The 24,728-nt window shown below is 40.5% G+C and overlaps 1 protein-coding gene across 3 annotated transcripts; it reads left to right on the forward strand.

Moving 5' to 3' along the window:
- The first annotated feature begins 17,274 nt into the window (after positions 1-17,274).
- FST (follistatin) lies at positions 17,275-23,727 on the forward strand. 3 transcript variants are annotated; one of them, XM_069492065.1, is made up of 6 exons: positions 17,275-17,591; positions 19,428-19,619; positions 20,049-20,267; positions 20,625-20,849; positions 21,535-21,765; positions 22,229-23,727. In XM_069492065.1, coding segments are annotated over exons 1-6 (954 nt in total). In that variant the 5' UTR covers positions 17,275-17,506; the 3' UTR covers positions 22,231-23,727. The 3 variants fall into 3 exon arrangements, with proteins under 3 accessions (XP_069348166.1, XP_069348164.1, XP_069348165.1); XM_069492063.1 differs by having other exon boundaries at positions 22,498-23,727; XM_069492064.1 differs by having other exon boundaries at positions 21,538-21,765; positions 22,498-23,431.
- The last annotated feature ends 1,001 nt before the right edge of the window (positions 23,728-24,728 follow it).

Below are 24,728 nucleotides of genomic sequence, written 5' to 3' on the forward strand. Positions count from 1 at the left end.
GAGATTTTGTTTTTATACAATATTTAGCAAAAAGCTCTCACTGTAAACAAAACTATTATTAATTTTTCAATTTTATTGTTTCAGTATTACATAAGAAAGTGTTTAGTGCCAAAGACTGCATTAAGTAGCATCTTTTGGTCATAAGCATGTGCTATAAGATTAGTTAAATAGGCATACCCAAAATGTCAACAACACTTGTTTGAGAAAATATAAATTTATTTCATTAGTTTCCATCTCAACTTTTGTTTTAATTTCCGACTTATAATTTTATATCTATTTATTTCATGGTAACAAGTACAAATCTTATCATGTTTTCTGACTTTAAACAGATTTACATTATCTACAATATCAAGTCTAAATGTCCTAATATATTATTCTAGGACCTGCACAATTTAATGTGCCCAGATTCATCAATTACCTGACCCACAATTCTATGCTCTTTATACATTTATGCTTTTCCTTGTGCTTTTGCCTGGAATATTCATCTATTCATTCTTCTTATAATAAAATTATTCTCAACTTTGCAGATCTTTTCCATGTGTTTGAGCATTTCTATTTCTTCAGAAAGACTTAATTACTGATTCCTCCATCTTCCCATAGTAGTTTATCTGTAAATATTAGAAAAATTATAATCTTCTGGAGGACACTAAGTATAATTTATTCATCTCACGTTTATTTTTAAATTGGATTTACCAATTTCAAATTATCCTTTCTTGGAAACATAATGACTGTGATTTTCTAAGCCAAAAGATTCACACAGAATGTTTTCCTTTCTTGAATACCCTTAGACATTATAGTCACCATCTATACCACACTGCCACTCACGTGGGTTTGGGTTGCTTTGGAATTAGTCCATCGCTGTTTCATGTCTTTACTTTGTACCTTAATTAGATACTCCTTACAGTACATGATCACTTCTATCTCTTTGTTTCCTGTGAGTAAAAAGCATCAGTCACAATAGCTGTATATAATGAAGTGAATGGCTACACATTTATAAGCTGGGCACCTTTCATTCTTTATTCAAATACTTCAACTTTTACTGTTTGTTCTCTTCAATTTTATCTCCAAGAATTGTCAATATTCAGGGTTCTCTCATCTGACCAAGAACCTACCTGAATTATCTCTTATCCTTAAGCAGTTAAAGATCCATTAAAAAATATTTCTTCACTTTATAAAGCGATTGGGGTCTTCCCAAAGGTAGCCAAAGTTGATCAATTAAGTATATGTATTTTTCTTTACAAAATTAATATACTGATTACAAAAATTCAAATAATACTAAAAAGTAGAAAGACAAATCCCTCTTCAATCCCTTAATATAGCAATTTATTTATTGTATAACATAAAAGACATCTTTTCATATCTATATACACAAAATAGCTCAGATATATTAAATATATACTTCTAATTTTTACATACATAAATTTATATTATATCAACCATTCTACTTAATATATAATAGAAATCTTATGTGTATACTTCATCTCTTTTACTTTTATGAAGCTATATAAACCTATTTGGAAAGAGAAGTTTTGATAAGAAGCAGAACTTTGAACATGGAATATGGTAAAGAAAACAAGAGCCCACATTTCACATCTGTTTTACAGACGTACTTTTATCCTCAGTGAATTAAGGGGGCCAAGTTCTGTGCTATCAGAGATGATCTCAAAAAGCACAGGACTTCGTTCTTAAACTCAATCCTGGCCCACTTTATTCTCACATCTTTGATACTATTGGTTCAATGTTCTATGTCAGCCTAACTCATACTCTTACACCAGATTCTTAACAAGTGGGTATCTTGACAAGAGAATTTCCTTAAACTCCTAAAATTATGATGAAGCCAGCATGTTAGATTCGATGGCAGACTTTGCTAAAGCTATGAAATCTGCTTTCCACCACCAGTTGAATTTGGGTACATCTATTTGTGCAGTGTGCTAGACAAAACCATGCTTCTAAAAGCCAAAATCAGACTATGCCCAGCATCCTCTTAAAAATCAAGCCAGCACAGAAGGCAGTATCATGCAACGTTGGTGCAATCATTCAGGAACTTCTATATATTCAGTGACTCTACTTCTAAACCCAAAGCACAAGAAAATACATGAGATTCCATGGGATATGTCCTAGACGATAAGAAACAATCTCAACACAAAACATGATCCAAACTTAAGGTGATGTAATCACCTTCACAGAGGAAATCTCCACAAAGTCACTGGGGAGGGAACTAATGACAAATTCTACCTCCTAGGAAACTTATTGTTCAAAGATGCATGGTCAGCCTAAAAAAAAAAGATACTTTTTCAAAAAATCTCCCCCAAAAAGACCAAGGCATGGTACCAAGCAGTCAACTGGAGTAAGCCTGCACACTGTAAGCATCTATTCAAAGGAAGAACAATAGTAACTTGGATCCCCCACCTGCTTCCCCTAGTAGTCTCCACAGCATCACCCATGGGCCATAATTGGCATGAGTGGAAACACAAGAGTGCCAAAAACACAGCTCCAGAGTCACTCCATCAGCATTTAAGCTCACTGGATCTCTGCCCCTGGACATGTGCACTAAACCACAGCAGCTGCACCCACCACAAGCCAACGGGGCTTGATTAGATGCAGGGCTAACTAAAGAGAAGTGGGAAGAATGTGTAGAAGCTGAACAGTTAGCAATGTGGCATATATTCTGACTGCTGGAAAACCAAAGCAGTCAGCCGATCAATGCTGCATACTTCAAACCCAGAGGAGCTTTTAACTGAGATTTCAGGCAGCCCCAGAGGTGAATAGGCAAAGCCACCAATGGTGACAGACAGCCTGTCTACATGTGTACTTAGAAGAGATTGGACTGTGCGTCATTAATTGGGCAACTTTGAGCCCCACTCATACACATGAATAGTAATGCTGTCAGTGGCAACATTCACTAATATCAAGGACAAAAATAAATACTTCAACATGAAGTATAGACTCAGGACAAGACAGGTCTCTCCTGAGTTTTGAATTCTCATCGTAAACTAAAGGTGATTGATGGTGATAGTGCTGTGGTTAATGGACATATTACTGAATTTCCCATCACTTTGCAAGTACATGCTTGGTTCCCTTGATTATTTTCAGTCTTTGCAAATGTTATTCTTCCTGAAATCCCCACTCCATTTTCCCAGTTGCCTCAGCTAACCAGTGGTTTCACTGAGCTCCCTGTCATTTCTGTGCATGTAACATGTAAGCTTTCATTGTTCAGCTACCTGAGCATTTCTCCTTTCCCCAGCACCCTCCCCCAACCATTTCACCAGACTGTGCTAGTCTATCAAGATGAAAACAACACTATGACACTCCGAACAAACTTCTCCTGTCAGATGCACACAGGGGGCCCTCTGTTGCACAATCTGCACTTGTCCCTCATGCAACAGAGATTCAAGCCCCAGATATGAGATCCAGACTGCAGATCAGAGGGGAGACTGACTTCTGCCCTTCATTTGGGCCAAAGAATACTTATCTCCTTATTTCCAACTACTTCTCAGGTTGCAGCTAGACCTGGGGAGATGTAAATATGTAAGTAAAACCCAGGACCATATTCACAGGTTATCCCTTCGAAAATGCCAGCACTTTTCAGTTGCCTTATCACAGGCTGATTCAACTCCTTATTCATAAAGGGCCAATAACAAGAAAAGCCAGCTCAGTGTCAGGAAGGACTGCGGGAGTTACCGCCATATACTGATCTTTTTGTTCTGACACATTGGTGTGTGGGATTGAGCTGTAGGCAAAGTTTCTGTGTCTCTCTTTCTTGCAGCCCCAGGCTATCCTTAGTCCATAGCTCTGCTGTAGAAATCTTTTCTGGGGCAAACATAACATAGGAAATTTCAAGATTGTTGTTGGTGTTTAATATTTATTGAACACCCACGACTAGACCAGGCACTCTACCGATGTGTAGCTTGCATATTATTAGAACTTTCTGGGGGAAAAAATTACTTTGGCTGAAAGCTGAAAGCTGTTTAGCTATTGTAAGGGCAACAAGAATACACATTCCTCAAATATCTCTAATTGCTTCCCATAACACAATGCAATTTTCTGCTGCTTCCATTAAGAGCAGTCATTAACATGATATACTCAGTGAGCACATCTCTATAGTATTTCTTTAAACATTCAGCTAAGCTTAATAGTAGCTTAGGCTGGAAAAAAAATCACCATGTTAAAACATAGTTTTAAAGTTTTTGGTTTTTTGTTTTGTTTTTGTTTTGGGTTTTTTTCAGAAAATATATAATATAACTGAAAGTAAATTGACTCATTTTCAACCTGCACAATGTCGGTACTTGTCTTGGTTCCTTGACTTTCTCTTCCTTAGAACCCAAGATTGAAGACTCTGATGAGCTCCATCTACAGACGCCAAGTCTACCCCCTTTCCTGAGATAGTTCTAACAGGAAGAAAAGCACACAGTAGCCATAAGTGCACCATTCTTATAGAGCTCGGCAACAGGTCACTTTCCCCTAACCTAGGAGAGCCTTCCATCCTATCCCCTGTATCTTCCTTGACAACCAGATCTGGAACCCTGCCTGAAACTCAGTCTGCCAGTCTGCAAGCTGAGAACACTGAACCTTGTCTTCTTCCTACCAGTCTTCCTTCTCAAAGCTAGGCCCTGCATGTTGACAGGAATCCTGAGAAATGAGAAGTATTTTTAACTCCCACATTTACCAGACCTGGATCTCTGTTGGTGAGATTCTGCCTGCCCTGTTGGACTGGTACTGAAGAGTCCCTGAATCACTGCATTTAGGCACAGAAAAAACTCTGCATGGAAATACACCAAAGCATTTAACCATTGTTATCTCTGGGTGGTAAGGAAACACATGATTTCAATTTTATCCTTTACTGTGTTTTCCACATGTTCTGAAGTGACACATACTACTTTTATACTCGGGGGGGGGGGGGGAACAAAAAAAGTTTTTTGTATTTTGTTTAAGACTTTACCAAGACATACCATTATCCTTCCAATGTGCTTCTGCTTCAGTAAATTCTCTCTTCTCTTTTCCAAATCTAGCCTGTTGAAAAAGAGCTTTCTCTTCATAAAGGGGGCCAAAATCTAAAGACCAGATTCTAAGGGAAAATATTTTTTAAAAGTTTTAAAATCTTTTGTGACATAAAAAAGCAAGATATTGAAACCATATCCTTTATAGCATAGAAGAAAAATGAGTGATTTATTAATGATGTATGGAGTCAAGATTTTTACAGCACCATGAGAATTATAAAAGAAAATTTTAAGTTAAAAATTATAAAACAAAAAATTAAATTAAAATGATGAAATAATGTCTTTTGTAGCAATTTAGATGGAACTGAAGACCATTATCCTAAGTGAATTATCTCAGCAATGGAAATACAAACACTACATGTACTCTCTAATAATTGGGAGCTAATCGATGGGCACACACAGGCACAAAGAGCTATAAAGGTTATTAGAAATCAAGAAGGGGGGAGGAGGATGAAGGGAGGGATAAAAACTTACCTATTGGGTATAATGAACACTATTCAGGTGATTGGCACACTAAAAGCTCCAACTTAAGCACCATAAAAGGTATCCGTGTAACAAAAACATTTGTACCCCCTTAATATTTTGAAATAAAAAATGTAAAATTAAAACTGAATTGGAAAATGTAGATCAAATCCACAAAGAAGTGAAGGCGGAACATGGGAATTATGCCCTGAATTAAAAGCCAAAGGACATTCAGCTGTGGATAAGTTTCTCCACTCCTTTACCCCCACCATGTTTTTTGTGAGGTTTTTTAATTTCACAATATTATGGGGGTACAAACATTTTGGTTACATAAATTTCTTTTGCATCATTTGAGTCAAAGTTGTAAGTGTGCCCCCACCCCCGTTTTAGTTGCAGGATGTGGATCTTTCTCTGTTGGTAGGGAGCTACTGTCTTGTAACCTCAGGACTTTCTCTCTAGCTGGAAAATGTGTTTCCTTACAAAATGGATTATTTATGTTGTGCTGCAGGTTTAATGAGCCACTTTCCTCTATTGTGTCTCTCAGTGCCAAAGTTCACTGTTGTGCATTTAAATTTCTTTAGTCTGAAATTTACAGCCTGATGTCATTTGTCTCTTCATTACAAAATCTCTGTATATGACTTTAGCTTCAAGTAGAATTTACTTTCAAAAAGAAAAGAAAAGAAAAAAACACAATGAGATACTACTTCATACCTATTAAGATGGCTATAATCAAAAAGACAGCAAATAACCAGTGTTATCCAGGATGTGGCGAAATTAGAACACTCATACATTGCTGGTGGGTATGTAAAATTGTACAAACAATTTCCAAAATACTATTTGGAACAATTAGATAGTTCCTTGAAAAGTTAAACATATAGTTACCATATGACCCAGCAATTCCACTCTTAGGTATATGCCCAAGAGATATGAAAACATATGCTCACAAAAAAACTTGTACGTAAGTGTTCACAGCAGTATTATTTATAATAGCTAAAAAGTAGACATAACCTAAACATCCATCAACTGATGAATAGATAAGCAAAATGTAGGATATCCATACAATGACATATTATTCACCCATAAAAAAAAAGAATGAAGTACCAATACATGCTATAACATGGATGAACTTTGAAAACATTATGTTAAGTGAAAAAAGCCAGAATCATATAAGAGGCCACATATTATGTGATTCCATTTATATGAAATGCCCAAAATAAGCAAAGCCATAGAAACAAAGAACAGATTAGTGGTTGCCAGAGGTCAGGGGAAACAAGAAATGGGAAAGAAATGACATGAGCACAGGGTTTATTTCTGGGTATTGAAATGTTCTGGAATTAGCTAATGATAATGGTAGTACAACTTTGCAAATATACTACAGACCACTAAATTGTACACTTTAAGAGTGAATTTTATGGTATGTGAATTATACCTCAATGAAGCTATAATTTTTTAAAAAATCAAACTGGAAATATCAATATAAATTTATGATCTTTAAAATATGTTTTTTCTAGTTCTGTCCATTAAAATCTCATAGAAGCATTGTCACTTCAGTAGCAAGGAGCACACCTAGCACTCAGATTTTGACCTCTAATATGATTCCCTATTGGAAAAACAATCAGGGCTTCTTGGAGAAAGACTGATTCCATGCCTGGTGCAGTAAATATATAAGGTCAGTCTAGGACAATTTGTGCCATAAAGTAAACAAATTTGCCAAGATTAATGGGATTGTGTAAAAAGGATATAGAGGCTATCTTGAAAGAACATCCACTGGCCAAAATTATGATGATTTAGACAATAAAAGAACAATGATTGAAGCTGATGGAAAATCTATGAATATCCATAAGTCCACAATGGTACCTTTTGAGAACGAGTCTTTGAGAAAGAAGGAAAAAAAGAACAAAAAACAGAAACCTTATTTGTTGACATCATTTGAAATAGCCATTCAACCAACATCTTACTTTCGGTGGATGGTATACATCCATATGGTGCCCACCACAAATATTGCTAATTGATTATAGCTTTAGAATCCCTTTCTGCTCTCATTAGATCAAATTTATCTATTTGTCATTCCTGTCCTATAATCTTAAGAAGCATATACATGTAATCCTTGTCCTAATTGAGCCAGAAAGTCTACGTTGTATAGAAAATACTAAATAACTTTGTGGCCTCATTGGTTCCTTAAACCTGTTAGCAACACTTCACTTCCTCTTAGTGTGGATTCCCCAGAAAGCAAAGACTGAAAGAAGGCTTAGGTAAAGTGTAAGCTCTTTATTGGAGTGTGTGATTCAGGGGACAATAGTTAGGGATGGAGGAAAAAAGAAGGAAAGGGGAACAAATACAAATATGCATTATTGGCCTGGTCATCTTCACTGTGACTGATTGCTCAATCACACAGAAAACTCTGAAATTTTTTCAGGAAGAAAGGGGAAGCATTTATCCATAGGCTCCCATTATTAATGATGTCAGTTCTGTTGTTCTGTAGAATGACCCACCTACTGGATTTGTCTGATTGCTTCCCTGTGGTGTAGTTCTACCTCCTGAATTTCCTATAAATGGGAAATGAGAGCTAATATCTTGATTAGATCCAATTTACACACTTTTGGCTAGAATTCATCATGGGTAGTTATTTCTTTGCATTCCATCACACATGGTCACACCTTTATCTGGTTGCCCCATCACAGTAATACAAAGATTGACCACTGGATCTGAGTGATGACAGCCTGATCTGTCCACTATGTCATTGTGATTTCCCCCTTGAAACAAGAAAGTCATCTGATGTCAATTCCCCATCAAACATTCCCCTAATGGTACTCATATCAATTGGTACTCAATTGTATTCTATAAATACTGTACATACTCAATAAATATTGTTTACCATATGAATAAATGTCAATATAGCTGGAGATGGATTTCTCATCTTCCACTGTCTTGACCCCTACTCCAACCACTGGATCTAAGGTAGTCTTTGGAGCCTGAGGATGGTCTATACAAGACAAAGATTCTCAAACATTTGTGTATCCTGAGACAATTCTTGAGTTCCTTTCATCCTATTGTCATATAGTTTTGTACCTTGAGTTGCTGCTCTCCTTTAACGTTAGTGCTTAGAAAATACAAGGAGCAACACGTATTATCTTGGGTATTAGTTAACGAAAAAACTACTCATTCTTGTTCATTTGTTTGATTAATTCAACCCAAAGTGCTTTGTGTCTTTGGTTGTAATTTGTCATATCTAGGTAGAGTCAGCTGTTTCCAGGGTCAGAAAGGAACACTGACCTGTGTCACCCATAGAAAATTTGTCTATAAAGGTGACCCTGGAAATTTAGGGCATTCAAAAATTTCTCAACTCCCACAGTCTCCTAGAATCCAAGTCCGAAACAGAAACCTGCCCCTCCTCCATTATTGCCTATACCGGGAAATGATACTACCACCCACTCACTTACTCATACCATAAACCCAACAGTCATCCTTGTCTCCTCCTTTTCCCTCATCTCTTACATTCAATCAATCAATAGAACCTATCAATTCTACCTCTTAATCATCTCTTTTGGGTAGCCCTTACCCAGTGTGAGTGCCTTCCCATCTGTCTCCACAGTTCAAGGTGGGGGGGGAGGGAGTGTTTTCAAGTGAAAAAGGGCTCATGCCACCCCTTACTTATAATATTCCCATGGATTTCCTCTGGAAATCCAATAAATCCAAGATTTTTATAGGAGCTTATATAATCTGGACCATCAACTTCTCCATTCTCAATTTTCACTCTTCTCAAACTCTGTGCTTTGGTCACTACTAAACTGCTTTTGGTTCCTCAAAAGGTTTCTTTCTTGCTTCCTGGGCTTCACAAATACTCTTCCACCATCTCCCCCGAAGCCCCACCTTCTCCTGGCTAACCTCTCCCCAAACATAAGATTGCAGCTAAATGTCACTTCAGGAAGACTGTCTCTGACCCTTTTTATCACAATTTATGGTACAGTCCTTACTTATTTGACACCTGCCTTCTTTTTTATCCTAAAATCTCCAAGAAAGTTATAAGTAGATTTGCCTTGTTTTCTTCTCTATCCCCATCACAGAGTCTGGAGAACATAAGAGACTTTTTGTACTTGTATATTTTATGTACTTCAGCTGAAGATTTTATGAATAACAGTAGAAAAACATTATCTTTAAAAATGTCTTAATTTGTTGAGAATATAAGAGTAAGTACAGAACTGTTTTCTTTGTTCATTACTCCTTGGGAAGCCTAAATTACAATCCCTTCCTAAAAGCTGGGCTGTAAATTATTCCTGACTCCTCCTTGCCCTATGTTTTGTGGAAGGATCTAAGAAATGGTGATAATATAATACTAGCCTGGCAAGGTGGTTAACAAAAATAGGGATGACACATTTCATGTGTCTAACATGGAATAAGCACTCAACACATAGTAGCTATTATTGAAAACCAAAATAAGAGATACATTCATGGATTTCAAAGTGTCTATGACTTCCTTAAAAATGAATGCAAATTTTGTGTGGCTGTATATGTGTTTGTGTCTGTGTACTATTCTGGAGAGATGATCAGTATCTTTCAATAACTTCTTAGAGGGACTATGAGCAAGAAAAAGTTAAGAATCACTGCCTGCTGGTTTCTTCAGGAAATCTGGTGCTCTGGCAAAAATGAAAATGTTGACAATGTGATTGTTGTGTCATCTAGCTGGCCAAAGCAATGTTTTCTGCTAAAGCAAAAATTAGAAGTCTTGGGGCCAAAATGATCTCAACTAAATGGTTCTTCTACACTATGTTTCCATCTGCCCAGCATGTGAGCCATTAACACATGTTTCCTGTTGATGATTTTCATATCCTTATTTGCAAGGAAATTGCACTAAGACCAGTTCAAAAGAATCATTTATTTAATGTATTGGAAAACCATGTAAATGAAACTTCTATACATATACTAACAACTCTATATTGATAAAGAGTGACTATATATGGGAGATTCAGAACACAGTGACCAAGACCGCCTCTAAGTCATTTATCTACTAATTATTATTATATATACATGTATATGTATATTTCTATTCTAGTCCAAAAAATACAAGGCTCGCCATGTGTTGAAATAATTTATTTCAACACTTAACGCATCATCTGTCCTGTATTTCCACATGTTGTGTCATCACCATTTGACCTCAACCCATTGTTAAATATTTAATAGTACTGTTGGATAAACAATACAAAGTATTGTTTACTTTTGAATGTGACATTTACATGAAAAAAATAAGCCAATACATGCTGTGAAAGGTACAAGTTTAGGCTGTAGCACTAACTCTTCGGGTGGATGGAGAATGAGAGATAAGGGGAAAAGAGACTACAGGGAGGATGAATAAATCAGGGAGAGCAATGACAACTGAAAAGATGCCATGACTTTCCAATAAAGAATAAAGGCAGAAAGTAACTGCCACCCAAATGTTGGCATAATGGAAAGTGCATGTTTCCATCTCTCCAAACTTAAGCACAATAATGGATTGTTTTGAGTAGGAGTCTATTTACATGAAAATGATGAAACAATATTCAACAAAAAACTAACCAATAGAGGATTATTTTTAACACTCACTGAGTGTAAAACTCATGGTGATGGAGATTATTCATTTATTCCAGCATCTAAATGAAACACCAAAAGAATGCATACAAATGATTTTAATGAGTTAGCACACCACTCCTGGAAAGTGAGCTTGATACGTTCTTTTTGACTGACCATGGACAATCAGCCTTAGGACATATGAAGATAAATATCAGCCCACACTAGCAATCTTTATAACCTATTGAGTTCCTTTGAGATACAGAGCTGAAAACTGCATATAATATCCTACTTCAACATGTTTTTCAATAACAGCCAAAATACAAAATGTACCCATAAGGTATAGTTGAGAGAAATTAAGGAAAACCGAAGTAAATGCAAAGACATACCATGTTCATGATTTTGAAGACTCACTATTGTTATAATGTCAATTCTCCCCAACTGATCTATCCCAATCATAATCCTATCAAGATTTTTTTGTAGAAATCAGTAGGCATATTCTAAAAGTTATAAGAAAATATAACTATAATGTCCAAAGTGATCTTGAAAAAGAAGAAAAAGTTGTAGGAATTACACTACCTGACTTTATTACTTACTACACAGTCACAGTAGTCAACATAGTGTAGTACTGGCATAGGATCAACAACAGAACAGAACAGAGAGCCAGAAATAGATACCCATTATGAGACCGTTTGAATTTTACAAAGGTACAAGAGAAAATGCAAAATGCATTTAGACTGAATTCCCCTTTGTGGAACAATGACTGTCTTAGTCCATGCTGCTGCTATAGCAAAATACCTTAGACTGGATAATTTATAAACAACAGAAATTTATTGCTCACAGTTCTGGAGGCTAGGAAGTCCACGATCAGGGTACCAGCAGATTCAGTGTCTGGTAAGGCTCACTCTCTGCTTCCAAGACTAACTGAAAAAGCTACAAGATAATGCAATAGAATGTCCAAAATCATGTCTAACTGCCTTGTGAACTTTGCACAAATTATAAACATAACATTTCACTTCTTAGGTGAACAAGGAATCAGAAATGAGACAGGATTCATGTCAAATAAAAAAAATGAGGGTGACCATAAGATGGAGGCTCAAACAGGAATTGTAGCAACTATCAATTGCAGTATTGAATAAGCAAATACTTAGAAAAGAACCAGTTATTAAGTATGCAAACCACTGATACTTTAGGAAATGCTAAAATGAGGTAGCAGAAACCAAAATATACTAAAGTAACTATAGCATACCACTCATTTTCAGCCAATGAATAATCCAGAAAGGTGGCTCTTACTTTGATTGACACATTGTTTCTAATATGAAGTGGAGAAACAGAACAGCAAATCCTGGATTGCCCTCCTCCTCACACTTTCTAAGCAGTAGAAAGTGTAAATGGAATCAAGGTTAAAAGTGGTAGAGGTCACACACTGATATTCTCAGTCATATCCAAATATATGAATCATTTATATTGTCAAAGTGACCTAAAACACTTTAGAACTTTCTGTTAATACTATATAACATTCCTATCCTGAGGCATAGTTTGAATTCTTTAGCAAGGTTTATTTTAATGACTTAATCATGTTGAACTTGAATATGCTGATATGGCTAGTTTGACTATATGCCACATATCTGACTTCTGGAAACCCAAAATATTTCTGAAATTCAAGGGGAAAATAGGCAATAAAAATGTTACACAGAAACAAGTAGTAGCAAAAAGAAAGGGCTGTCCGTGATTGATTAACTCTACATAACACCAAAGGAACACTGAAAAGAGAAAAGTTCAAGTAATCAAATAATTTTTTTCTCAGTACTGTATTTTAAAACATATTTTCCAATGATTTTTTTAAGAACCTAATCAACTGGTGGCTTGGACGTCTCGGATAAACATTGCTCTCATGTACTCCCATTTCTTAACTTTTTGGTTCTGCAACAATTCAGCCAATATAGATCTATTACCCCTCACCCCCCACTCAAATCTTTATTCTAGCCTATGAAGTTGCACAATGCCAAAGACCATTATGCACTGAGTAACTGCTTTTGTACCTAGAAGAACAGAATCTGGTTTTAAAATCATTTCTGCTTATATCTCAGAGGCTTAGATTTTGTTGTTTAATCAAGATGATTTGCCTTTGAAAATATTAATTTTATAAAACACCTAGCTTCAAAAAATCTTGACATTTAATTTTAAGGAAAAAAAATAAAAGCTGCTCAGTTCATAACTTTCAAATTTTTCATATATAACCTCATCCCACTCCCTCCATGTTCTCTTTTAAGGACTGAAATTTAACCAGGTCAATTCTGGTCTCAAACAACAATTTTGGATGAGTTTAAATAGCTATCTTGGGAGCTAGGTTGAACCATTTGCTAAACTCTAATATTTTAAATTTATAAACTTCAGAAGGAAGATAGCTTTTGAAGCTGACAAAAAAACAATCAGAGAACAGTAGTCCTTTTGTGGGCTGCCCAGAAATTCAGTTACAAACTGGTCCTATTGTGTTTCTCATAATTTACATTTACTTTTTTGGCAGAGCAGATAGGAAAAAAATAAGAAGTCAAACTTGGAGGCATACAACAAAAGTGAAAGACGGCATTTTTATTTTAAAATGTCCCCTTGACATTTAGATGTCTACAAATCCAATATTGAACATTTACAGGAGATAAAACAGTAAAAGAAATAGCAGCTGTTTTTCTGTGATGTCACTGAACAGGTGTGGTACCGTTTCATACCACAGAAATTGGATGGATCTCTTGCTGATGCCCACAGAAGGCCCATATGGAACCAGTATTGACCTGTGTCTCATTTCCTCAGTTATAGCCAGAGAATAACCCAGGATGACAAGAGTCCTGGTAACTGATCTGGGCAGATTCAGAGCAGACATTCTCCCAAACAGATCAATACTATCCAAGGTGCAGCTGAAAAACAGGATGAGCTTGTATCACTAAACAAACACCAAGCTGCTTATTCACAAGGGCAAAGGCAACACAGCACTTGTGTTTTCCACAGTGTGTTTGCCAGTGACCTCAGCCCTGACCTGCAGAGCCACCTTCTCTGGGGTGAGAAGTAATCCTGTGTTGGGTCTGCGTCTGCTACTGGAGGAGTCCTCTGAGTAGTGGCATTTTTTACAATGAGAGCTACTGTGTCTGCTTTGGCCTAGCCAAGACAATTACATGATGTCAAAACAACTAGTCAATGCAGTCGATTTATTCAAATGACTTGTCTGAGTATTTGGCACTATATAGACAAAAAATAAAATAGAAATAGAATTTTTACTTTTTACTCAATCATACTGGAATTGTGTGGGTACATCTTGGATTCAATAAATTTAGAAAGTTTTTACGACACCAGTTGTTTCCATATACATAAACTAAGATAACAGTCTGGATCAAACAACCATTTTTGCTCAAATGCCCAAATCAATTTTTTGATTAACCCTCCAAATTGCTTCTATTCTAATTTTCATTTAGCCATATAGACCCTCCCCCCAAAAAATGATATTTGTATATTCCTGTAGGACCCTTTCTACATCAATATATTATATGTGCATACATAAACAAAATTTAAATCTAATAACATGCAAGTTACATCACTATTTTCATTGCTATAGGGTTATAAAATATGAAGAAATTACAAACTTTAAAACAATCTTTCCAGAAGTATTGAGAAAATAAACCGTGGACTAAAAAGTGACTCTCTACGTCCCTAGGCAAGATGACTTTATATACAACCGGGCACAAGTAAAATTTAAACATTTTGTAAGGTCTTAGGGTGGAAGGTCAAGAAAAAGGTCCCGGCTTCCAGAGGCGACAGGCCAATTCAGGACCAATAAATGTATTTAAGACAAGAACAAATATAAAATTGTGTAATTATGTTTGGGTCTTAAACATGTTTTAATGGCCATTGGTAGCACTGCCATAAGATCCAACCATCTAAGATCTTTTATGCACTTAAAATGTTTAATCTAGTTTCCAACCCTGAATACATGGTTTGATAAACCTAGCTAAGACAGAAGCTGTATCTCTCGCTGCCATTAAAAGACAGATTTGTACTGAAATTTTAAAAAGTCAAGTAACAGTCATCATTAGCTCGCCCCTTTCTTTAACTAAGCTTTCCCTGGGGGGGGAAAGCCTTGAAGGGGAGAAAACAAACTTTCCTTCCAGCACATCACTGTATAAGCACTATATCTCCATCTCTCTGAATAAAGAAGAAATAAATTCAACTTTGGAACTCTGCCATTGAGTGGCGGCTCCTGCAAAGGGGACAGTTTGCTATTAATTGTTAATGTCGTCTGCCATTAGAGGGCACTAAACAACTCTACATTAATGCATTGGAGGGAAGAGAGAAAAGGAGACAGGAAAAGAAAGAGGGGAGGGAGAAAAGGGAGGGAGAATTTGGGCAGAGTCGGGGGTAGAGGGAGGGAAAGAGAAAAGAGGGAAGGGGTGGGAGGACGGGAAGGAAAGAGAGAAAGGGCGAGAGACAGACAGACAGAGACAGAGGCAGAGACAAAATGAATCTGGAAAGATTAAGAAGGATGTGGAGCCCCCAGAGCCGTCTGAAGTGAGCAAAAAGCCAGCCTCCCCCGGGCCGCCCGCGCCCCTCCCCTCCCGTCCTCACGACGGTAATTATAAAGGGAAAAGCGGCGGCGAGGTCACCCGTTTTTACCAGCCTGCTGCACCGAATGCGCGCGGTGCAGGTGCGGCGGCCGCGGGGCTTTGTGATTCATGCCCACTTTCAAAGGGGGGCTTGGGCCCGTCTGAGAGGCACCCAAACAACTGTCTTCTAATATTAGCACGGCTGTATTTCGGGATCTATTATAGTCTGTCCAGACAGATCCCATTGTAATGGGATCTTTTATTAAAAGATTAGCACTATCTCCTGCAGTTGGTGGAAAAAAATCTGTTATCACTGAGTTATTTGCAGTTGTGGAGGGGGCGGGAGGGGGTTGATGGAAGATGGGGGTGGGAGGGCGAGAGGACGGGGGGAGGGTCTGGCGGGGGATGGGGGTCGAGAGGGGGCAAAGAAGGGCGGATTTGAAATCCGTAGGAGCACAAATCCCAGTGACCTGCGAATGTCCAAGAATTTTGTCTGCATACTTCGCTGTCTGTTGTCCTTCGGGCTTCAGAAAAGAATAGAAATTAAAAAGGCAGCTTTGGAATAAACAATATAGCATTTTCCGTGAAGTAATCGTTTTATATAAAAGGAAATATCGCCTCCTCAGTTTCATTCAGCGGTGCCAAAAATGTTATAAATGAGAGACCCGCCAACTTTCAGCGAAGAATGCCAGGCACTGTACTTAATAAACTGAGGCTACAGAAGTTCATTATCGATGTTGCAATCTTTTTTATTCCGCGAAGAGAGGAGGGAGAGAGAGGGGCCGAGGAGACTGAGAGACAGACAGACACACAGGACAGAAACCAGGGAGTCTCCGAGCCGGGGAGGGGGGCAGACCGCCTACATCGGCGCCCCCGCTCCGGGCTGCGACTCCAGACGCCGCGAAGTGAAAGGGGAGAAAAGAAAGGGAGAGGGCGAGACTGTGACGGGGGGAGGCCGGGCTTGAGGTGTTAAACATTTTTGTTTGCTTGTGACTCGTCCAGACGAGAGCCGCGTCTCCGCACCGCTCCGCCAGGGTGGAAGGTGCCGGGCCGGGGTTCCTAGCAACAACTCGAGGCTGGGGGTGGCCGCAAAGTGAGGCACGCACAGACCCAGACACAAAACCTCGCCGGGTCCCGCGCCCAGGCTGCGGGGCCTGAAATTGCCGCGAGGCCGGCGCGTTCCGACCCGACCCCGGGCGGGATATTTCAGCAGCCCGGGGCTCTCCGGGCGTTTGCAAAGTCTTTCTGGAGCGGAGCAGCGACAGTGCGGAGACAAACTCCCGGGTTCCCCCCGCTCCGCCCGCCGCCGCCTCCAGCGCCCCCACCGCGCCCTCCCTCTCACACTCGCGCGCGCACACACACACACACACACACACACCCGCCACCCCGGGCGCGCCGGCGTTGCCTGCGAGCGGCGGCGTGCAGGACTTAAAGTGGGTGTTCTTCCCCACTCCCCACCCCCGAAGCGTCGCCCCCACCCCCCGCCCCGGTCGCCTTCCCCCTCCCTCCCGCTCCTACGCAAATAAGAACTCGGCGATTCCCCTCCTGCCGCTTTGATTTCGGGCACCTCCGACAGATAATTGGGAAGGGTTTCCAGAAGGTGGGAAATGTCACCTGATTCACACTGAACTTTTAAAAGCTCCCCACCCCCAAGGAGCCGCGCACACCCTCGCTCGCGGCCGCCCTCCCACAGCCCCACACACTGGGAGACCGCCCACCGCAAACCGCGGAGACCCCCGTCTAGATTTAAAGCGCGGCTGCGCCCGGCTTCTGACGTCCATTGAATCGCGCGGGCGGCCGGCGGCGAGCGCGGGGCTGCGCCGGGATCGCTGCGCCCTCCGCCGCTGGCCTCTGCGACGCGCGCCGCTCGCCTGAGCCACCCGCCGCCGCGCTCCTCGCCCCGCGCCTGCCCCCAGGATGGTCCGTGCGAGGCACCAGCCCGGCGGGCTTTGCCTCCTGCTGCTGCTGCTCTGCCAGTTTATGGAGGACCGCAGCGCCCAGGGTAAGCGAGGGGGATGCGCTGGGGAGGCTCGGCTGAGGGCAGGGGTTCTACTTTTCTGTCGTCTCCACTTGGTCTGCTCTGAGCAACGCTGCTCTCGGAAGGTGTTGGACCAACTTGGCGACTCCGGGATGGAGAGGAGAGGGAAGACTGAAGGCAGTGACACTTTAGGACTGGGAGCGGAGTTGGGAGCTCGGTTATCCTTAAAAAGGAAAGGGAGTGAGCTGGAGTCTCTCGGTAGTTAGGGTTAGATGCTCCAAGTTCTGGCCATGATGACTTTAGATGTTATCTCCCCTGTTTGGCTCTGAAGAGGAGGACAAGTATCAGTAGCCCGGATTTCAGTCGACCCATTTGCAGTCTAAGCTCTCTCCTTCCCACATCTTTCGGATACTTTTAAAAAATGACCTGGAGGATGGGGTGGGGGAGAGATACTGAATTTTCTTCGGTGGCTGGGGGACGTGGTTTCAGAAACTTTGCCCAAACTTGGAAATGTGGGTGCTGAAAATTTTAGAGGGGAAGTAGCTTTGTGACTAGTGGATGCTTCTTCCAACCCCCTCCCCCAACCCCGCAAAGAAAAAAAAAAAAACTAAATTATTACCCCCAAAGTGTTTGGAGGACTTTAGTACTTTACATTTTTTTCCCCCTTTGCCTCATGCCTCTGTTAACTTTCTGTAAAACAGTGAGCAGCCCATAACTGATTTAAATTCTGAAAGGGATTAAGAGCAAATTTCTGAAGTGTATCTTTTTAAAATAGATTAATTTCAATTAGTTTCGGGGCAAAATTTTGAAAATAATAATAGCAGCTTGCGGTCCAATTAAAGTCATATTAGTGATTCACGAGAAGTCTTCCTGACCCAAATCCGAACATTAAAAAAGGGGGAAGGGGGAGAAATTACTAGCAAAGATTTCTTGGTAGGTGTGAGATCGGTGTATATATAGCCGTGAAATGCTAAGCAACCTCCCCTCTTTACCGTGTTACTTTCCCTGCTTTAGCGTTCACATTTTAAGCGTGTTGTAAACTGCCCTCCTGAGCACTGCCCCTGGCCGTCTGCACCGCACTACTCCGGGTTGCCCGCCTTTCAGGGAGAGGCGCTGCCTGGGCGCCGGGGACGTGGGCGCTAGGGAAGGCAGCCCTCGGAGATTTCGAAAGATCGCGGTGGCCGCGGGCGTGCTCCGGGTCTGGCGGATTGCAAAACGGGCCCGTCGGGCGGGCTGCGCCTCGAGGCCGCGCAGGGTAGCTCCGGGCTGGGCCGGGTTGCTTTTTTTGCTTTCATTTTTCACAAGTGCCTTTTGCTTGATCTGTTCCTGCGTGTGTGTGTGTGTGTCTATCGGTCTCTCTCACTACCCCCGCCCCATTCTCCTACTTTCTTAACCCCTGTCACAAATAATTCCCCTACCGCCTACATGAAACCAACATGTAAAAACATCCGTCGCATCCTGTTTTTGTCAGGTTCTTTAATCTGCTCTTCGAGTCGCTGCAGGTTATGAAATGGGACGAATAAAAGTAAACAGTCTAGTAAAAGTCAATGCAAGCTGCACGTGTTGTGTCTGGGTCACTGGTAACTGACATTGATATGGCTGGGGCGCTCTGGCTTCTCCCTCTCTCCCCCTTCCCCTCACCCACCTCCCACCTCTGTGACCTGGGCTTTTCCCCCCCTCTTTTCCCACCCCTCCACCCCCTTTCATTTATTTTCTACTTTTCTCCCTTGTCGCTCTCTCTTCCCCTCCTCCATTCTCACCCCCTCCCCATCCCCACCGGGTCTCCCTTCCCAGCCGCCTCCCACCCCCTGCCCCACCAACGGCTCACTCATCCACCTCCCCACCCCTGTGTCTTCACAGCTGGGAATTGCTGGCTGCGCCAAGCAAAGAACGGTCGCTGCCAGGTCCTGTACAAGACGGAACTGAGCAAGGAGGAGTGCTGCAGCACCGGCCGCCTGAGCACCTCGTGGACCGAGGAGGACGTAAATGACAACACGCTCTTCAAGTGGATGATTTTCAATGGGGGCGCTCCCAACTGCATCCCCTGTAAAGGTAGGACTCTTCCCCCCCACGTGCAGGCCCTCAGTAGAGGGCGTCTTACCCACAGCTGCCCCACTACCTGGCTGGCATTTGGGACTAGGAGAGCTGTGCTGGTGGGGTTCCCCTTCTTTCCCGCAACCCTGGCAAGCCATTGGGGTCCAAACTTTGCCTGTTACATGCTGTAGGCAAAACATTCTGGACTTCTTAGCCAAGTGTGGTGGTGAAGCCAGCCAACCCACACTCTTTGATGAGAGAGACTTGGGTAAGGGGCACAGCCCACAGTCCCCACCCTTTTACCCCCTCCCAGTCTTCTAGGAGAGAGCCTGGGTTCCTCCAGCAAGAACTCGGGGCTGCACGATTGCGCAAGGCACCCGCAGCCTTTCTGGCTGACCTGCGGACTGCCAGGCCTGGTTTTAATCCATGCCTCTCTCCAACTCATAGAAACGTGTGAGAACGTGGACTGTGGACCCGGGAAAAAATGCCGAATGAACAAGAAGAACAAACCCCGCTGCGTCTGTGCCCCAGATTGTTCCAACATCACCTGGAAGGGCCCAGTCTGTGGGCTGGATGGGAAAACCTACCGCAATGAATGTGCACTCCTCAAGGCCAGATGTAAAGAGCAGCCGGAACTGGAAGTCCAGTACCAAGGCAAATGTAAAAGTAGGTCCTACCCTTTTGAGCAAGACCCGGCTCCCCTCCTCCAGCTTTGTACCTGAAGTAGACCCCCTAGAAGACCCCTGGGGGATGATGTAGTCCATAGTAAGAGCCTAAAAGTACTACTGCTACTAAGAGTTATACCATATAAAGGAGCCCTTTTCTAACTTCTAAAGACTCACTGAAGAATGCTGAAGGACCAACCTTACAGTCATAGATATTCTCTTGAAAACCACAAGGCTCCCCAAGTGCCTTTTGAGAAAGCCAGAGGCTTCAGCTTCATGATTTCCTTGATAATACCAAATGCTCACTCCCTAAGGACCAGATGGTACCTATTTATGTGTGTTTTCCTCTTTGTTTCAGAGACTTGTCGGGATGTTTTCTGTCCAGGCAGCTCCACGTGTGTGGTGGACCAGACCAATAATGCCTACTGTGTGACGTGTAATCGGATTTGCCCGGAGCCCACATCCTCTGAGCAGTATCTCTGTGGGAACGATGGAGTGACCTACGCCAGTGCCTGCCACCTGAGAAAGGCTACCTGCCTGCTGGGCAGATCCATTGGATTAGCCTATGAGGGAAAGTGTATCAGTAGGTATTCTGGATTGAGGAAGGAAAGAACGAAAACAGGCCAGTTCTAGTGTCAAAACTGTGGGGTTAATCAATAAATAAAGCCCAAGACTTCCCCAAACAAAGTTTCACCAGAGGGAGAAATACTCTTCAGTTTGGGTAAACTGTTGTGACCACAGCATTCCTCATGGAGACCATTGTCTTCTGGAAGTGTTGATATATATATTCAAATGCCAGCAAGAAGCAGAAAACAATATTCCATCTTAGAAAACTTAGAACTCACTAAATTTTACACATTTTTTAAGTGCCAGACTTGCTGGAAGCAAAAAATAATTACTTAACAGTTCCTCAAATCTGTTATAGGATCCTAGTAATTGATGGAATTCTTTCTCTTTTAAAAGATCCCACTTACGGGAAATAATAAGATACATATATAACTCAGGGATACTGTGAAATCCTGTTATAAAAAATATTATTTTCGTGCAATAATGTAATGTGTGGGAAACTGGGGGGGGCAGTTTGTGTGTGTCTGAGAGAGCGTTTCGGTTTTATTATCAAGCATTTTTGCATAATATTCTTTATTACGCCCATTAGTAAGCAATAAGACATAAATTATTTTTATGTTTATTGATAGGGGACGAGAGAAAGGCAGAAAAAGGGGAAATAGGGAAATCAGTTTACTCATCACAGATATATTATATCCTAGAAGCAAAGTCCTGTGAAGATATCCAGTGCACTGGTGGAAAAAAATGTTTGTGGGATTTCAAGGTTGGGAGAGGCCGGTGTTCCCTCTGCGATGAGCTGTGCCCTGACAGTAAATCAGAGGAGCCAGTCTGTGCCAGTGACAATGCCACTTATGCCAGCGAATGTGCCATGAAAGAAGCTGCCTGCGCCTCAGGTGTGCTGCTGGAAGTAAAGCACTCTGGATCTTGCAACTGTAAGTGCGATTTTTAACCTTGCTGCAATTTAAAGCTTTCCCAGGCAAGCCCTAGGGAACGGACACTTTAAAAGCACGCAAACCTCCCCACATAAACCCATTTCTGTTTAAGTTAGGTAGCTGCTAAATTTCACCAGCAATTCAGTGATCCACGGAAAAATTCTCTGCAATGTTTCCTGGCTTGTAGGACTTTTCCGGTGATTATCAACGGGGTTGCCTCTAAAAACCTGTTTCCAGTTGTTTGTTCCTAATTCTTTTGCTTTAGTAGTGTGCTTTGCTGTTTGCTTTATTAACACTTGAATCTAAACTAACTGCTTCAAAAGGGTTTTTTTGTTTTTTTCAGAGACAGCTTTATATTATCACACACAGGCTGCTGCTTTTTGCAGTTGCCTCTACTAACTCTGAATTAAAGACTCAAAGCAGTTATACCTAGAACACAAGAGCGCTTTTTATCTAATTTCAGGAATCTGCCCGTAAAACCTGAGCCATTGATTCTTCAGAACTTTCTGCAGTTTTTGACTTCATAGATTATGTTTTTAAAAACATTTTTTAAAACTTATTGCATAACAGCAGATGCAAAAAAAAAAAAAAAAAGCATCTCACTGCAAGTCACATAAAAATGCAACGCTGTAATATGGCTGTATCAGAGGGCTTTGAAAACATACACTGAGCTGCTTCTGCGCTGTTGTTGTCCATATTTAAACAACAGCTCCCCTGTATTCCCCCATCTAGCCATTTCGGAAGATACCGAGGAAGAGGAGGAAGATGAAGACCAGGACTACAGCTTTCCTATATCTTCTATTCTAGAGTGGTAAACCCTCCACAAGTGTTCAGTGTTGGCATAGCCTTTGGGCAAAAAAAAAAAAAAAAAAAAAAGGAAAAAAAGAAAGAAAAAGGAAAAAGAAAAGAAAAAAATAGAAAAAATATATTGTCCATACTGTAAATAAGTGTATGCTTATTTATTTGGGGGGAAAACTATACATTAAAGGACCTTTGTCCTAAAGCTCTCTCCCAGGCCACCTTGTTACTCATTGGACATGGAGAGGCGGTCATTGTGAGGTCTACTGGATGAGGCCCATAGTTGAGACTTGTAGACATTTATTTATACTGTGTCATGTTTTATAATTTATACATAAAATATCTGGTTGACTGTACACCTTGTTTTTGAAGAAATTTATTCGTGAAAGGAAGAGCAGTTGTTATTTATTGTGAGGTCTCTTGCTTGTAAAGTAAAAGCTTTTTTTTCCTTGTAAACCATTTAAGTCCATTCCTTATGATTCACTCACTCATCTGTCTCCCTTCATTTCACTGTTGTTAGAGTCTTTTCCACTTTTAACAAACTTGCATGTCAGTTTCTGTCATGTTTATTTATTGGATTCTCTGCTGCCTGATCTGTACATACATGATCCCCTCGGGTTTTGTTTACAAGGAACCTTGACTGACCAAAAGGCATTATAACTCTGACTCAAATACAAGGTACAGAGGATACACATCTTTGAGGAAACTCCTACTCCAGTTCTCTTGTTAAGATGAAGACATTTGTGAGAGAGGAGATGATAGCAATGTTAGAATTCTAGTAATGTACTTTTAAGGTGTTACAGATCCAAAGAAATGGAGTGATGTGGGTGTCAGGAGACTAAAGGAAGGTGAAGGCTACACATTCACCCTTTTGTTAGGTGTTTCCTTTAAGCTACTCAGCTGTACCTTTTAAATTAGTTCTTTTTCAACCAATGTGTCACTAAAAGTTATATCAAAGCTTTATCAGTTCAAGTTTCTTGCTTTTCATAATACTTTTTTCTGATGCAATTTTATATTTTCAAACATGGCAAGTTAAATATAAATTCATTTAAATATATAGTTTTGTACTTTTCTACCATGTAAATGTGCAGTGTATATAAAAGTTATAATGTGTATTTGTAAATAAATGATGAGTGAAAAAATAAAAAAATTTTAAAAAGCCAATGTGTCTCAATTCCTGATGATGCAAAAGAAGTTGTTTGGGCTTTTGGGTAAAAATCTATGTGATACAATTTGCTAAGGAATATAGTATAGTTGTCACTGCAATTAAGTGTCTATGGCAATAGAAGCTCCAAAGTAAGGTTACAAATCACCTCTGTGGAGTTTGAAAGATAAATGAATGTGAGGTCCTGCCACCCCTTGGTAGGAGTGACATATACCTGTCACTAACTGCAGAAGGAACAGATGTGGGTTCCTCCCTGCAACATAGCAAGCCTAAAGTTTCCTCCTTAAAAAAAACCATCTTTTTAACTGTCCTTGTTGTAGGTTCATCACCATAACCAGGGGAACCCTACATCTTACTTTGCTCATCTAAACAAAGTTGAGTTTAAGTCTTTGAAAAAGCACATATTATGAGGAAGAGTGAAAACAGACTGGCAATGTTTGACAAGCACATTCTAGAAATCAGAATATTAACTACAAAAATAGGCATTAAAATGTTGAACTTCTGGGTCTTGGTGAGCTGAAGATAGGGGTGGAGTTGGAAATTCACAATGATGTCCTTGGTTCATGGAGATTAAATAATTACATTCTCAAGGTAAGAGAACGTGTCAATATTTTGCAGTTTACATTAGATACTGTTAGAGCCTCAGAATGGTATTTGGGACATCCATTGTTGGTACATCAATGGTCCTTGTAACACATAGGAATACATAACCAGTTCGTCAACATAAGTCTCCAGTTCATTGGGTGCTATGCTATAATTCCAAGCCTAAGTATATTAAAAAATATCAAAGAAATGCAAGATGTAAAGAAGTGAGTTCAGAACTATGGGAGGGAAAGAACAGAAAACAGACAATATTACCGACATTGCTGAACAAATAATATGTTCTTTCTTTAAAAAACCATGACCCAAGTTCTTTTTAAAAGTTTACCCCTTTTTGTGAAAACCCTCTTTAATATGAATAATTATTAAAAATTATCATCAGAGACCATTGGCTCTCAAC

The sequence above is a fragment of the Eulemur rufifrons genome, chromosome 17 (genome assembly GCF_041146395.1).
Source record: "Eulemur rufifrons isolate Redbay chromosome 17, OSU_ERuf_1, whole genome shotgun sequence".
NCBI classification, from domain to species: domain Eukaryota; kingdom Metazoa; phylum Chordata; class Mammalia; order Primates; family Lemuridae; genus Eulemur; species Eulemur rufifrons.